The 18,527-nt window shown below is 31.9% G+C and overlaps 1 protein-coding gene across 2 annotated transcripts in view; it reads right to left on the bottom strand.

Moving 5' to 3' along the window:
* Positions 1-1,072: 1,072 nt before the first annotated feature.
* The window catches only part of KCNJ3 (potassium inwardly rectifying channel subfamily J member 3), a 142,687-nt gene continuing 125,232 nt past the window's right edge, over positions 1,073-18,527 (bottom strand). The window contains exon 3 of one of the 2 annotated variants that reach the window (XM_081261708.1): positions 1,073-5,384. In XM_081261708.1, the coding sequence (XP_081117834.1) occupies positions 4,798-5,384 (587 nt within the window). In that variant the 3' untranslated portion in view covers positions 1,073-4,797. The remainder of the gene's footprint in view (positions 5,385-18,527) is intronic. The other variant, XM_081261709.1, reaches the window with a different exon arrangement.

The following is an 18,527-nucleotide window of genomic DNA, read 5'->3' as shown; positions in this document are numbered from 1 at the left end:
TTTTGTTTATATTTCTACTCACCTTGCTTTTCTTCAAGTATCCCATTATGATTGCAATATATGCCTTATGCCTTTTTGCCTTTCACCCACCACTTGTTCAAATCACAAGGAAAAATGTAAACCTAATTATGCAAGTCTGAAATGATTGCCCAAACTCATTGAATATTTATGTTTATGCATCCGAATTGTATGGGATATTCAAATGTCTTTTAAAAAAGATTCTCCATATACTTTATTCTCCTAGGGGGTAGAGACTAACCTCATGTTTGTAGAATTAATTTTAAAAACCCACTGAAGAGCCTCTCTGAGAATCAGTTTCTTCAAATGTAAAATGGGAATAATGTACCATGCAGAGTTATTCCAAGAATTCAAATAACATCTGCTAGTCACTATGCAAGTGATTGACACATTCAATGCTGGGAAGGGATAAATAGCAGTGATTCTTCATAAGCAGTGACAATTCAGTGGGTCCTACCACATTTATTCTCTATAGCATTCTTCGGTCATACACAGCTGAAATATTCTGAAATTTCTATGATTTCAAGAAATTTTACAGGTGAAAATAAATACTAATTTTCAAAAAATAAAAAAACATTTCACTTAATGGTGAAGACTGTCCTGAAACTCACCAGGTCACAAGCTACAACTACTTAGCTTTTTAGATTAATTACGTAAACATCCTGGTGGTGGGGAACATTAAGTATCACAGGACTCTTCTGATCCAAGATGAAGAATATATGTCTTTCTACGAAACACTTTCAGCTGAAACAACGTTTTATTAAAAGATGGTTCAATATTTAAACCAAATTAGAAACCACATTTTTTTTTCTAGTTTACTTACTGTAACTTTTAAAACACTGGTTTGTTCAGGAAAGAGTAAGATGATCATGAAGCTTCCTCCCAGAAAAACAGCTCTCAGTTCATGAGCATTATTATGTTCATGTTGCAGATTGCTGAAGCAGCTCACCACTAAGGACCCAAATGAAGGGATTCTCACAGAATATCTTCTGATGAATGGAATGATTGTCTTTCAGGAGTTATGAGTCTTATGATAAACAAAAATGAATCAAGGAATGTGAATGACTGTAGGAAAATGAAAAAAATGATAAGCACACTATGAAAATTAAACCCATTGATGTTTCAAAAGTTTAATATGGTTTTTATAAAACTGAACTTGCAGTACTGAATACATGAGTTTTATATTTCTGTAACCTAAATGACCTTGTACATTTAAATAATTATAGATTGCATGCCAAAAAATGCAATTAGTTTGATAATAATTTGAGTATGTACAACATAATTCAAGCATAAATTTTGAAGTAGAGTTCATAGATATACTGTGCCAAACCTTCTGCTAGTAAGGAACTGTGGAAATTTTTCATTATACATGAAGGATGTAAGTCAGCTTCTGCATGACCTCAGTCTCCCTCCAATAATAATAATAATGCATGATGGAAACCCATCCTGTTCAGACAAAGATGGTTTTGAATGCTGAGACAACTGAATATTTTTCATGATATTTAAAGCCATGTATGCATGAATTTAAAACAGCATAAGAATAATTTTTCAGAAATAATTAAAGATAAAATATCCTTATTTTTCATTTGGTATATATTTACAATGTATATTCACATATTGCTGAAAAGAATAAATATTTATATTAAGGATCAGCTTTATCAAAATAATTCTTTTATTTACAACATTTTGATAGAATATGTAGAATAAAATGAAATATTTTACTATAACAAGAGATATACTATTAAAATGCTACAAAAAGGACAAGTTTCTAGTTGTTAAGTGGAGTGATTCAGTTCAATGATCACATTACCCTTTGCTTTCCAATAGCCAGCACATTGGTGAAATGAAAATTGGCTTAAATTGACTATTACTCTTTGATTTGAGCTCTTACAACTTCCTGAAATGGAAATACTGAGATTTATTTTTTTTATTCATTCAATAAGATGAGTAACTTTTCAATGCCAAGAGACATGTCACATACAGAATGAACAAATGTTACATGAAACCACTTTAACAAGAAGTCCTTTAGGATGAAATATACGAAACTGAGATGATTTTGCTTGGACTGATCCATGTTAAAAAAAATGAGCAAAAAGAGAAGAAAAGCAATTCTTTATTTTTATCCAAATATATCAGACTTTATAATATAGTTTCAACAAAAACTTTGCCATATATCATCCAAACCAGGACATTATAGGAGTGAAAGAGAATGCTACTAATAATTACACAAATACAACAGGTAAAAACTGGAATTTTCCTGGGTAAACTGGGATCTATGATCAACCTAGAAATAGGGGTTAAACTGCAATAACATGCAGAAATTGTACCTTTCCCACACATGTGGAAAAGATAAAAAAATACCATTCACTTTGATTAATCAGTTTTGGCAACAGGAACTCCTCATCATTCAGGTCTCTATCCAAATACTACTCACCTCCCAAAGCTAATCATCTCTATTTAAATACTCAATTCTTACCCCACACAGTCATTGGCCACTGTTACCCTGTTTTCATTCTTTTGCCATTTTGACTATCTGAAATTGTCTTGTTTGTTTTTTTGTCTGTTTCTGCCCCTCCCACCTACTGGTATGCTGTGTCCATGATGAACAATGACATCCTCTGACTTAGTCATGTTCAAATCCCCAGGAAGTAAAAATTGCCTAGGACATGGAAGGCATGCAAACTTTTGTTGAATGAATGAATACATTCAAAGATTTTGTTTTTGGCTTTTCTTCTTGGTACCAAAAACAAATTTAAATGACTCTCCAAAGTAAATTATGGCTCTGTTTAGTTTTAAGGTGTTAGACTAAATGATCTATGCAGTTTCTTCCACTGTTAATAAATAGAGTATGCCATGCCTCTAGGCCCCCTTCTCTGCTACTATCTCATTTCCTACATCCAGCAAATAAGAAAGTTTAATAATCAAGGGGTAGGGCCACCGCTCTTTTCACAGTGGATGAATATTCAAGGTTGATCATTTTGCCAGTTACAATTCCCTGGTATGTTTGCACCTACAGAATTTGGTTGATATAGAGGTAGCCAGAAGATATTATTATAGTTAATGATAGAATCGTTGATGTAATAATTTGCCAATAATAAAATCATCACAGGATTGCTAAAAAATAGCAAATGATGGGAGCCCAAACCAGCCATTAGTGATTTGCACATCAGTCAGAAGTGGAGTATTTCTGTGCAGAATTAGATTGCAATGCCCAAAGAAGTTTTGTAGGAAAAGTTGTAATATTCTAATAAGGAACACTTCTAACTTTTCATAAACAATTTGAACTTCAAATCTCATTTTGAATGTGTTCTACTGATCAATAATTTTGATTCCCAGTAATAAGTATGACTATTGGGGTTAGAAATATCGTACTGCTAAAACTGAGTAGACCAGGGATCCAAGATACCAATAAAATCAGTGCTCATCAAGAAGAACTGTTTGTAAGTTATCTTCACTTCATCTAATTTTAATTTCTTTCAGGTCTGTTCAGACAATCTTTCTGAACTATAAGTGACAGGTCTGGGACAGTTCCCAGGTATGAAAAAAAAAATCTCTCTTCTTACAACAAATGTCATAAACGAGAACAGCATAAAAAGAGACTCAATTAGACAAACATATTTTAAGCATAAGTATTTATCATCTGTTTCATTGCCTTATTGCATTCCCTTAAAGATATTTTTTGTTGTTGTTTTTTAAATGGACAGAAAAATTCCAGAATGGGAGTGAAAACGTTTCCAATTGGTTCTGTTTGAAACAGGGACTATGTCATTTTACACAGATTCTGATATATTCAAATAGAACCTGGCTACTGATCATTACAATGATTTAGCATTTGTTCAGAGCTCATATTTGTATTGTATCATGTACAAAACAGATTTCCAGATTTTAATTAGTCCAGGAAAGAACTAATTCTCAAATAAATCAGCACTAATTTCCCCCCAGTACTAGCAACTTTTAAAATCATGAGAAAATTTCAATGATATACCAGGTATTGGTATGCTCTAAAATTTACAAGTCAAATGTATAAGGCAATACTTTTGCAGGGCTGTAAATAGCAAACTTTTGTGACCTTCTCATGATAAAACACAATTGAACCTTCTATGACCTTGAACAGCAGAAAACATTAAATCAGATTTTAAATGACAAATAATTTAAGGCTAAAATATTTGGTATTAATAATTAATGCCAGTAGCCTTCCTACTCTAATAAAGTAAACATGCACAAGAACTACAACTTTGAACAAAACATCACAATTTTTATCAGATATATATGTATGTATGTGTACATGGATGTATATATGTGTGTGTGTATATATATATATATATATATATATATATATATATATATATATATGTGTGTGTGTGTGTGTGTAGTTTTATCACCCTGAAAGCTATCCACTCATGTTTGGCTTAATACATGTGTTAGAAATGATAGGGAGACTACCTCTCCTTTAAATATATATTTGTATATATTTTCCAGAATATACAATATAAATATGACATATATAAATCATGCCATAAAACTAAATGCAAAATTTTCACATTATTGCATGCTTGATGTGATAATACATGCCCATTAACAGCTTCCTTATGATGTTCTCCCTTCCTGATTTTCCTTTCTGCACAGTAGCAATACTTGGGAATAAAGAGTTCTCAAATATGCTAAGTAGACTGGGGGAGAAATATATCTTTCAGATTTCTTAGGGAGGATTATCTCTTCAGCCAAATATTGGACTATTACTAACTCAAAACATTAAATAATGCCTAAGGGGGTGTTTTGTTATGTGAAACGATCAGAGTTCATTTTTCTTAATTTGGCTGGAAGATTCCCTTCCATCCTGGCTGCTCCTCCAGCCATTTTTTGAAGCTTTGGTGGCAAATCAGCCACAGACTGGCTCATGGGATCAGATAACATCTTGGTGGTTTTGGATACCAGTTTTTCTTCTGAGTTGCCAGGAACTGAACTTATTCGTTGAAGTTTCATGGGCAAATCTCCCAAACTGTAGGCTTTTTCTGAAGTTGTAGAACTCATCCTTAAGAGTTTTTTAGGAAAGTCTTCTCTTCCAGTAATTTTCTGCAGCTTCGATGGAAGTTTTGTGCTAATGTCATCTAGTCCATCTAAGCACTCCACAGAATTATGTCTTTCTTTGCTGTTTGTTATGGCTGGTGCTATTAAAGGGGATGACATGAGAAGCATTTCCTCCTGCTCTTTCACACTGTAAGGTGGGGTGGGGACTTCAAATGTTGCATGGAACTGAGAATAATCAACTTTAAAGAATCCTTCTTCTAAGGATATTACTGGAAAAAAACGATGACCCCAAAGAACTTCATCTTCAGTGTATGATGTTCGAGCTTGGCAAGTCATTCCTATAAACAGAGAGAAAACTGTTGATAAATTATGCTCAGTGGAAGCACATGGAAAGCAAGTTACACAGTTCAATTTGCTCACACATTTATCTAAGTTAACTAAATGATAAAATAGGTTAGAAGTTTCATTGTGCATGCATAATACCTTTGCTACATATACCTTTTTCTAATGAAAAAGAGGGTGCTGAACTGTTGATGTTTGAAGGGTAATACATCATAACATAATTCATTGTTTATTATCTGTAAGCCAAAAGCAAAAAAACAGCATAGCATACTCTCACAACATATGCGTCTCTATAAGGAGCTAAGTAGACAAATTATGTAATCATTTTCTGTCATTTAGGAAGCAATGTGATATGCAAAATAAATGATTTCAAATCCAAACTTTTCCACTATGTAAACTTAAGAAAGATTCTTAACTGAGCAGCATTTTCCTCTGATTAAAGCATGGAAAACAACACCTGTCTCAAGAGTGAGCATGAAAATAATATATAATGTTTTACATACGTTATCTACACATATTTGACTCTTTATAGAAAAGAACTCTTTCTCTTCATACGGAGAAAACAGAGGGAGGGAAGAGGACCAAAGTTAACACCCTCTCATATTTGTTACATGAATAAAAGATGAAGATATTTCTATATTGGGTATGGGACAGTCATTGTGGTACTTCTATCTTTTTGGACCTACAAAGTCCGAATAAACTTTTTGCTCAGGTTTTAGACATACATAATATAAAATCAGTAATCTGGGTCACTTGAGGTGCCAAAATTCCATTCCTGCTCTAAGAGTTTTTGGAACCGGATGCTGGATATCAGATGTAAAATTTTGCTGTTTGTATGTTTTGTTGCTTGAATATCGTTTATCTCATGGTACTCTGATTTACTCAATTTTGCTCTCTTCAAAAATCAGTTATTTAGTTTGAGTTACTATCAAATCAATCAGCCTCTGAATATGCATTTTTTGAAGACTGGAAGTACACGAATGGATTAAAAAGATATATCAAAGTTTCAGGCAAAAGATAAAATTTTGTGTTAGTAAAACTCACCACCTTCCTCTACCTTTACTATCAGACTTCTATTAAAAGCTATTAAAGTATAAAATAAAAAAATTAAAAACCATTTCTTTAATTATTAAGTGTAATTTAAACAAGTTATGACAGTCTTTTAGCATTCAATTCAATTTTCCTTGTCACATTATTTTTATTGTTTTTAAGCCTGGAATTTGGAGTAAAGGGATATTCTGCCCTTTTCCTCCTTGACTAGTAATCACACATACAATATTTACAAAAAAGTTGGATAAAATGTATAATTAAAAGGCACACTGAAAATAAAATGATTTTTTTTACTGAATCCTTTCAAATTGTTGCCTTGTGAATACTATTATTTATATATTATGAAAGAATGTTATCAATACATACCATATTTTTAAAAATATTTTTTAGTTGTAGTTGGACTCAATATCTTTATTTTATTTACTTATTTTTTATGTGGTGCTGAGGATCAAACCCAGGGCCTCACCTGTGCTAGGCAAGCGCTCTACCACTGAGCCACAACCCCAGCTCCACATATCATATTTTTAAGGACAGTTAACAACAAAACAATTTGTGTTGAAGACAAATACTTATCATGAGGCAGGCACTGTGCTAGGTGCTATCTACTTTTTTCTAGTCCTCAATATGGTTCTGTCAAGAAGATATTCTTCCCTTCACTTTAAAGATAAGGAATCTAATACTTCAAGAGATTAAATCTCTTGGCCTTCTGTGGTCAGAGATCTAGTATGTTTTAGAGAAAAGATGTCAGTATCATTCTCATTTCTCTCTCTGAATGTACACATGTGTGTGTGGTTTTTTACTTTGTTAGAATGCCACTAATATTTTAACTAGGAAGTTGATTCTAAACAATTTATCGCTTTAACTCTGTATGAACTAATTATCAGTGTTCTTGATCAATTGCATGTCAAGAATAGTCCCCAGAAACATTAATGTATTAAGATAATGTAATTTAAAAGGTTATTTGTAAGTTTTGTAAACTAACATTGGTCCACATTTTGTATTTTCAAACAATTTTTTAGTCTCTGACTAACTATTTTTAGGATCAAATGATAGAATTCTGCCTTATCAGAAAAGATATAAAATTAACTTCTTGATACATTTACTTGGTTTTGTATTGACAAATTTAAAGATAGAGAAAAGACCCTACAAGCACCCTACATATAAAATAACAAAACAAATAATGTTGAAACACCCTTTAATTTCTCCCTAAAAGACATCACTCTATGAATTCATAAATTCTTTGTATCACAATTTAAATCAATGAAAAAGATCACAAATATACATTTTTTATTTTGAGTAGTATTTTCCGTACAACCTCATTTTGACTAAAAGAAGTCTTCTGATTTCATTGGCAATTGAAGACAAGCAGAATTATCTAAAGTGAAAGCATATACTCCATATAATCTAGTGTTTTGAAATATAAGGTATGTTTCACAGGTTTTTCCTTTGACAAGTTAATTTTAATTATTTCTAATGGAATAAATACTGGAACAAAATTTGATAACTACCACCATTATAATCTATCTTTCTATAACTGTTTGGCTTTATTTAGGGCATGCTCATGAAGCACAGCAACACAGACACCATTGTGGAAGAATGATCTCCAGGCTGTGCTTCTTCTGCTTCTATTGTCTCCTCTGCCCAAAGCAACTTCTATATTGGGTAAGATTTAGATAAAGCCTCTGCTGTTCAGCAGTTATCGATTGTGTAATATTTTCTGTGTCACAGGATCTAGTGATTCCCTTTGGCCTGTGGTTATATCATATTTATCCACATCCTGCCCATCTCATGTGAGTGACACAGAAGAAACAATGGAGAAGAGTTGAGTTTGAGGTGTTCTGAAAGTTTAATTAAAGACTCATCACATGGAGACTCTCTGTCATTTTCACTTTAAAGTTTTCAGATATGTTCTTTAAATGGACATTGAATTAGGTTAAAGAGATGAACTTAGTGTGGTGTCAAGGCAGAATCATGAAAGGGAAATGTCAAAAATAAAGGGGTTAGACTTTCCTGTCTGCATTTTAAACAGATGTACTGTCACTGGAATAAGGCACAGTAAACAACAATGTATACCCTTTTAATCCGTGAATCAATGCACAGAATAAATCTTTTTTCACAAAGTGTTTTTCATCTCAAGACTAAGAAGTCCCAGCTATTTCCAGTAGCAGCATCTGCTGCTTTGCCAGTTTCCACAGAGATGAGCTCGTGTTGATTTTCACCACATTTGTTCCAGTCTAGAATCTGGTTAAAACATGCAAACAGTAAGATTGCCAGTTAAGATGTACAATCACATAGTACCCTTTGAATGATGGTATTCACCTGCATTTACTTTAATTCAAATAGTATTTTAGTTATGACAGTTTATTTAAAAATGATTTGAATTAGAGAAAGAAATATAGGGTAAAGCATTCAAAAAGGGAAGAATTCTATCATGCATGCATATTCTTAGAAAACATAATTATATCTACTTCAAAGCTTCTCAATTGAAATTTGCATTTTATTTTTGAGCACCATTTTGAAATGGCCTTTGCAAAAAAGAAGTAGCACTCAAGTATTTATCTTAGCTCATTGTGCACTGGTAATCATAAACATTTTTCCTATTATCCAATTTATAAAGGTCTATATCAAAATTCATGTATTGATTTCAAATTAATAATAACCTGAGGTAAAATCAAATTTTCACACTATGATGTTGAAGACAGGAAATATCTATTATTAATGTACTTACATCTAATAAAGTATGAAAAAAAACAGCAAAAAAGCAAACAAAATTAAACTGCTAGCAAAATTTATTGGTGTAATTAAAACATTGTTATAATTGATTTTAGTTATGTAGTCTGTTTGTTTTGTTTTGCAGTACTGGGGTTTGAACCCAGGAGAAGTCTACCACTGACACACATCCCCAACCCTTTTTATTTTTAACTTGAGACAATCTAAGTTGCTGAGGCTGTCCTAGAACTTATTATCCTCCAGCCTCAGCATCCTAAGTCTCTGGGATTATACAGTGCATCACTGTGCCCAGCATTGAAATAAACCCCAAGTTTTCACACTTAGTCTCCCTTGCTAGTAGAGGTATTTAGGCAGAAAATACTGAGAAACTCTAAAAGTTGGAAATATGAATAATGTAATTTTTTCCTATGATTGAAAATATTTTGAATGTCTATGGCTGAAAATTAACCAAAGCATTGCTTATATTCAGTGACTTAATATAATTTTCTACATTACAAATGTGGGACAAATTACTAATATATCATACTTTCTCACTTATGTATTAATTCACTAATTTTCAGGAAGCACAGGAAATACAGGCAAGCACCATGGAACAATAAAAAAAGTCATCTTGATCACTATCTAAACACCAAATTCTTTCAACCTTTAATAGGTCTATAAGAGAAGCCATTGTTATTTATAGCTTATAAATGACAGGTCCAGAGATAACTTTCACAATCTGTTTAGTAGAGGAATTGGTAAAAAAATAATAATAATAATTCATATTTTTCAATTTTATAATGTTGTTGCCTCATTTATATCAGTGGGAAAAAAAACGAAGTTAATTTCAAACAGGAGAATAGAATCTCACCTTCCTTTCAGGCAAAATCACATGCTGGTATTTCACTAGTGATGCTTAACAGGCATTTTAATATGAACAAACATTTGAATACCTGCTTCTAATGTAAATGTCGTAACACCTTAAGTACATAAAAAATCAAAGATCTGTAAAGTCAAAATTTTGTAAGGTTTTTACCTCTATTTAAGTTTTTCTAGCTCTTATCCTTGGCTTCTGATAATCCTCTAGAAAACAACTCAAGGTAGTCATTGACAATCAGTAATGTGGTATGTTGTAATAGTGACTAGGAGGGGTAGAATTCAAATTTTTAAGTTAATACTATTTTTCTTATTATATAAAATCATAAGTTCAGTAAAGCCATGTGATAACAATGTTTGTATAGGGTTATGTTCCAAGTGTTTCTCTAAACTCACAACTCTGTGAGGAAACACTGTTATCCTAGTCTCATATTTCTAGAGGGGGAAACTAAATCCACAGAGCAGTAAAAAAAAACAGTAAGATTACATAGAGGTTCTGAAGCTGGAATCTGAACTCAAGAAAATGGGCTTGAGAATTCATGCTCCTAATACCTACATTTTACTCTTATCAAATTGTATTATGTAGTCCAAAGAAGGAATAGTAGAGATATAAGTACTAGAAATATGGTTAATGGGCTAAGGCTGTAGCTCAGTGCAGAGCACTTGCCTAGAATGTATGAGGCACTGGGTTTGATCCTTACTTAGAACCACATAAAAAATAAAAAGTCTGCTGACCATCTACAACTATAATTTTAAAAAATGTAGTTAATGAATACTCAAAGTTTCAACTTTGGATACAATATTGTCGAATCTATGATTTTTTTGTGGTTAGGAGGATCCAATTTGACACAATAAAGACAAAAACATGAGGCATAAAGAAAATAAGAACCATTTTTATAGAGATGAACTCAAGAGGCACTTTGCATGGCTCAATGAAGAAAGAACTCTTCTTCCAGAAAATCTTGGAGCCACATTCAATTTCTACCATCTATGTAATTTAATTTTGGGAAGGTGTAGTTGCTTCTTCTCACCAGTTTTCTAAAATTAAAATAATAATGGTACTTAGATCCTAGAATCATCCATATAATTTTATGAGATATTGTTTGCAATGTCTGAATAAATATTAGCTATTAAATTTATGGTGCCTCTTATAAATGTAGAAAAAATACAGAACAAAAAAAATATCAGTATGCTTTTAAAAAGTAAATTAATTTTTGACTAATCAGGACAAAAGTTGTCTGCTTATGTTCCCCTGGCTATTGGTTAAAATTGTTGAATATTAATTGTAAAAACATTAGTAAATATATTAGTTACATATTGCAATCTTAAAAATGTGCCAAAAAATAATAAATGAAAAGTAAAAATAAACATAAAAAGACTGTGCCAAATATTGTGCCATATAGAGTTTATGAATTTTATTTTATTATATCAGAGAAACACTATGAATCAGGTTTTATTATTTCAGGGAGCTTGGAAAATTCACATAACAAGATGTAAACAGTTGAGGTCAGTTCATACCCTATACTGAATTCTAAACCTATGCTCACAATCAATAACTTTTCTACCTCATGATTTTCTTAATGATATGATACTAAAATATAGATACAGAATTAAAAATTAATATTATATATGTGTATAGTATGCATATTTGAGGTTATTAAGTAAATGGTACATTGTTTATTTCTAGTGTAGGATTCATATTTCTCAATTTTCTTTCTGAGAAAACAAAACCTTTAGGAATTTCTATCCGATTAGAAAAAAGGAGATGCTGCAGGATAACAATAGCTGATCTTCTAGGGTCCAAATGAAGCTGGGAATACAAGGCCACTTAAACAGAGGACATAGCAGATGTCCCACCTAACACCAAGCACTGAATCCCTGCTCCTCTACTAATTAATGTCTTATTAATGTGTGACCTTGAAAAAAAATTATTAAAATTTTTTAAGCCTCAGTTTTATCATCTGTAATTGAGGCTGACCCTACAGATTTCACTTGCATATTGTGAGCACTAAATGAAACAAAGGAAATAACACATTATTTTTCCTCCTTAAATCTATCTTCTTTGGTTTTTTTCCCTTCAAATTGGCTGTTGTTTTTATTTGCATCAGCTAAGAGCTTAGCATGCAGAGCATGTTGTATATCACAAAATAATTTCCTAGTTCACCCTAAATATTGCTCTGGAGATTATTGAATGAGATTGTAGCTGTTCCTTCCCTAAAGTACTTCCAAAAATTTACCCATCCCCCAAGACATAATAACTGTGAGGATCACTTGGCATTCTCTGCATGCTCTCTATTCTATTACACTGTGCTGAGCCTAAATTTAAACTATAAACTTTCTGAAGAAGCTTATGATTTTTATCTTGTTTATAAAACATAAAGACATTGTGTACTCTACAGTTCAATAATACTAAGGTTACTGGCATCAAGTTCTTTTGAGATGCAGGTTGCAAAGCCATTAAGAAAACATAAATCGTTTCCAGAAACTGCAGTTTTCAAATAGAAGGAATCCCTTTAAAGCTCAACATAGTCTGCTCAGACAGACTTTTAGAGAGAAGTGGAAGTTTCTGGCAGGCATTCAACCCAATATTATCCTCTATTATTTACAAGCACTTGGTCTTACAATGTGTTCTCAGACATCAGTTTGCCATTATTGCTCAAGCTAGGTCAAAGAATTCTTAAAAAATAAAAAAGAAGAAAAATCTAATTATATTTGTTAGGAAATAAAACTACAATCAGAAATTTAGCAACAGGTATTTCAAATATAATACTCTAGATTTCTAAGTTCCCAGAAAAAAGAAAAAAATATGTAGATTCTTAGCAATGACATGCAAAACAAATTGCTACACTTCCCCAAAGGAATAGAAGTGCAGATGCTAAGGGCCCATGGCAGATATAAAATATAACAGGGAATTCATGCTGACAACATACTTAGGAGAGACAAAATAACATTAAGCAGTGTAGCAAAGTTTTAGGGTATAAATTTGAGATTGTTTCTGTTTGAACTATTCAATATAAGATCAGGGGCATATTGCTTAAATTCCTGAACCTTAATTGCTATTTAATATGCATAGTAACAGGGATATTAATATATAATTCATAAAGTTATTATGACAATAAATGTTAAAACCTATTTATGGGTTTACTATATTAGCTAGTAAATAATAAAGGTTGGATCATTAATAACTCTTTTTAATCTTTATTATTATTATTGGAGTACCAATGAATTAAAAGGACAATTTAGATATGTTTTAAATCATTCTTTGACAATCATCTCATGCTGTAGATGCCACTCAAAGTAAATGTAATAATTTTTCCTCATTAATCTCTGGGGATTTGCACAGACCACCTTCCCTCCTCTTATCTGGAGACTGAGGAAGCATGTATCATTACACACATTTTGAAATAAGTCAAGTCTATTTCCACTGTCAATCTGGCCTGCCCTGAACAAATGTCACTTAACTTTATAGTAACAACTACTTTCCACAAAGTACAATTAATTTCTCTACTGTGTTTTACAGCACTATCTTCACCTTTCCACCGTCACATCATATGGGAACATTATGGAATCTGCCAAATTCATTTTCAACTGGTCATCATTCCCTTAACAGTGGAAATGTTCCATTCTTAGCCCACCTGTTTTTTGGCTTTTCCCTATGGTACCTATTAAAAACATGTTTCCTTGCATTGTCAATTACAGAATCCAAACAAGAGCTACCTTAATCCATTCATGCTATTGTTTTTTTCCTAACACGATGTGATTTTAGTTTCCAAAACACCATAATTGTAAAGGTATAATGTGACACAGTTGCTGTTGGAGGATGCCCCACATATTCAGGCTCATAGCCGAAAAGGTTATTTTTCAAAAGGAAAATGTAATAACTTGCTAGCTTAAAGAAATATAAATGGAAAATATTTTAGGTAATGCTGGCATTTAATTGTGTTGAAGAACATTATTCCTAGTCATAAGAAAGAAAAAGTCTTTTAAAGTATTTTCTAAAACAATTACATGAATGTCAACTTTTTCTAAATGTTACATACAATTACAGTGATTAAATGCTTAGATTAATACCCATTTTAAAAAACATTCCTAAAACTTTTCTTTAAAATGTCATGCCTTACAATCTGATGCTCATACAAAATAAATAAATTAAATATTTGCTAAGATGTCTTCCTAATTTCTTTAAAAACTTGTTCTAAATTGCCATTATAGTAAGTTTCATCTCTTAAAAACCCTTTATAATAATAACTATAGCCAGGCATGGTGACACATGTCTGTAATCCCAGTAGCTATGGAGACTGAAAAAAGAGGATCATGAATTTAAAGCCAGCTTCAGCAAAATGAGGCACTAATTTAACAAGACCCTGTCTCTAAATGAAATACAAAATAGGGTTGGGGATGTGGCTCAGTGGTTTAGTGTCCCCGAGTTCAATCCCTGGCACTCCCATCCTCCCTCCAAAAAAAACCCCTATAATAATATCTATAACACATAATGAAAAATATGTGCCAGATCATAGTGTTTTATGCACGTTATCATCCAAGTCTCCCCACTTCCCTATAAAGTATTTATTATTCTTTTTCTCATATGAGAGATAAAGATACTAGAGTATAGGATAATGAAATAGCTTGTCCAAAGTTACATGACATGAGATGGTTGTAGTTAACATACAAACCAAGTCCTTCATTTCAGAGACAACTTTTTAAACTTCATGCTATTCTGCTATACTTGTCTTGAATGATGACTTTTCCATCAGATAGAAAATACCACTTTCCACTCCTATTACTTAGTCCATGCTATTTCAAATGTGTGGCATGTTCTTTCTTACCCCATTTGACAATTTCTCACAGTCACAGCACAAATCAAATGTATTTAATTCTAACTTATTATTTTTTAAAATGTTATATTGGTCCCCATACATGTGTGCTTGCATGTATAAACATACACATTCCTCACTAGGCACTTTAAATGTCTCAATGACATACATAATTAACTTCAATCCATAATAATATTTAACATTAATTTATTAAGCATCTGCTTTCTGCTAGGCATTCTTTCAGGTACTCATTTCCAAGGTGCTATAACAATGGGATGGAAGATAATCCTCTTGACCTCCATTTCCCCTAAGTTTCATAAGGGGGCTCTTAATCCATCTTATCTACCTAGTAGCCAACACTATACCGGGCATTAAATGCTCAGTGCATGGCTGAGGATAAAAATGGAGGCAAAGGAACAATGAGGCTAATAACCTTAAAGGAGGAGAATGATACAGATTTGCCATAGCCATCACCAAGCTACACCAACATCTCTACAGAGAATCACTAACAAAACTGCAAGAGATATAATTTTTTTTTAAAATTATTTTATTGTTGGTTGTTAAAAACATTACATAGTTCTTAATATACCATATTTCACAGATTGATTCAAGTGGGTTATGATATAATTTTAATGCAATAGGTAACCACAATATGTCAACATGGGTTAATTTCTGTGCTTTGAAGGTGATGATATATTGGGGTATTAGTTTTATTTTGCACTGTTGGAGATAGAACCCAGGGCTTTGTGCATGCCACACAAGCTCTCTGCCACTGAACTATGTCCCCAGCCCTAGAAAATGATCTATTAATTAGTTCAACAAATGAACTCAAAAATTGACTTTGAAATATCTGTACTAATAGATTGTTATATTGATTAGTGGTGCAATGGGAAAGAATACCAAAATGAATTACATATAATCACTATGTAAGTTATGAAAAACTTACACAAAAGAGCATACTTTCTTATAAATCATATTTAATAATAATTCTTTGCTTTCTTCCTCATATCTCTATGAAATCATACACAGATATACATAGAAACAGTAACTAGAAATGTTAGAGTTAGCTGTATTAACCATTATACCACAGAATAATTAAATTAATCAGACTTTTCTTATATGCTCAAATATATGACCTTTATAAATCAATCATCTTGGTGAAATTCCTACCCTTCATGTAACTATAACTGATCACCTTTTAAAATAGAGTACATCTATTTTTCCTGACACTTTAAAATTTGTTTCCCCCTCTAATTCATGAGTATTACTTTTTATATAGACTGCCACATCTTTTTCAATCAAAAACTATAGTTATTTTTTAACATCTTCTTTGGCAGAAAGTCAAATACATTTTGTTTGCTTGTAGGCTTAGAACAGAACCTGAATAAATATTTGCAATTCAGCAGTTGTTCTGAGTCTATGCTTTGCAGTAAAAGGTCAGAGAATTATAATGACTTATAATTCTAATTTTGCTCTTATGTTATTTATAGAGGCTAAATGAAAAATAAATTCTCTACAATTTTGTGGGAGGTATTCTGAGTGATTTTGAGTGTGAAAATACCACATCACAGTAATATCCACAAATATATGATATTTTGACACATGTATTTTAAGAGAAAAATAATGATTTGTTTGAACATGTATATACAAGTCTTCTGAAGGAATTTAATTTCCTTTCATGACAAACAGGCATCTGAAGTCAAATGATTAAGTTTCCTTAAACTACATGGAGTCTCATCTCTTTAGATACTATTTTAATTTACCTCAATTTCATGAAAAATAAAAAATCACTTTTTAGAAGTTAAAAAAGTACTGAGGCAAATAATATATGAAAAATGAGATGAAACTGTGACTTACTTAAAAATCAACATTTTCAGAAAGCAAATGATAACCAAGCTCTATGAATTGATGCTAAAATGTAGCTCAAACCTAAGGCAGCCAAGACCCCTCCCCCTACACACACATGTAGTTTTTAAAGTAAAAAAATGTCTATCTACAGGATTCTGTTAATATGCATATCCAGAGTCCAGAGGTAAAATTCTCAAATGGCCTAATGACCTTTAGGGAAATTTTATTAAAATATATATATATATTTGAAGAATATTTTGACATCTATGAGTACAATTATCTATATCATACAAGTAGTGCTAAGACATTCAATATATTAAACTGCCTCATATTCAGACTTGTTAATATTGCAAAGCAAAATAGCCAAGGAAGGGAAAGAGAAAATATAATTTGATCCATCTGAAATATCAAAAATCAAGTGTTCTGGCCAGATCTCCGCTTTGGACTCATTACACAGAATTAATTATTGGTTAAAGGAAGTTTTACTTTGTGGCCATACATATTTATAATTTTTGTGTAGGTATATATGGCCACATATATTTTTGTACCATTTAGATTCAGAAACTGTATTCTTATGTATTCTGCCAATTTTAATATCTAACTCATGATGTTCATCCTTCAATATATTACATTTTGAACAACAAAAAAGGAAAAGAATTTAATGTGACTCAGTTATTTTGTTTCAAGTAATATTTCACTCTGCTTACAAAATATTTTAGAGTTAAAAATGGAATATTCTAGTTAGCCTGAAAAAAAATACATAAACTGTATATGATTAAATCTTCACTTTAATATCTTGCCCTGAACTTAAAATCGGCAAACTACAGGGACACAGCCACATCAATGTTTGTAGCAGTGCAATTCACAATAGGTAAACTGTGGAACCAACCTAGATGCCCTTCAGTAGATGAATGGACAAAAAGAATGTGGCATATATACACAATGGAATTTTACTAAGCAATAAAAGAGAATAAAATCATGGCATTTGCAGGTAAAGGGATGGAACTGGAGAAGATTATTCTAATGAAGTTAGCCAATCTCAAAAAACCAAATGCTGAATGTCTTCTCTGATAAAGGAGGCTATTCATAGTGGGGTAGGGAGGGGGAGCATGGGAGGAATAGACAAACTCTAGATAGGGCAGAGGGGTGGGAGGAAAAGGAAGGGGGCAGGGGATTAGCAAGGATGGTGGAATGTGATGGACATCATTATCCAAAGTACATTTATAAAGACACAAAGTGATGTCAACATACTTTATATACAACCAGAGATGAAAAATTGTGTTGTATATGTGTAATAAGAATTATAATGCATTTACTGTCTTTTATTTTTAAAAAAATATCAGTAAAAAAGAAGAGATTAAAATAAATGTTGCCCTGAGTATCCAAAAATTATTCTGAGGCTGCTATATTCACCAATGCACATATTTATTTAACAAAAGGTAAAATGAGAGAAATCTGTCTATATTTAGGGGATGGATCAAGAATAACAGTAATATGTAAAGTCAAATCAAAAAGAAGAATATCAGAGGCATTGATATTAATAAATAAATGGAAAGAAAACCTGATTAGAGAGGTGGAGAGAGTAAGTTTTGTTTCAAATAAGTCACTATGCAGTAATGCAGTAATCAATAGAAACATCATCATCTAATTCTTAGGTGTATAAATATATAACATGTGCATAGATACATATATATTATATGCTAAGTTTTATGCTTAAAGATTAACAATATTTTATTTTCAGAATTGCTGTGACATATTACTATTTATTTTTCAGATAAAAAATTAGACCTAAATAAATGAGCAAAAGTTCTCAACAGACATCTCAACAAAGGAGATATACAC

This window comes from Spermophilus citellus (genome assembly GCF_964194105.1).
Source record: "Spermophilus citellus genome assembly, chromosome: 11".
Classification (NCBI taxonomy): domain Eukaryota; kingdom Metazoa; phylum Chordata; class Mammalia; order Rodentia; family Sciuridae; genus Spermophilus; species Spermophilus citellus.
Note: the sequence above shows the minus strand (reverse complement) of the source record. Positions and strands in the feature narration are given on the sequence as shown.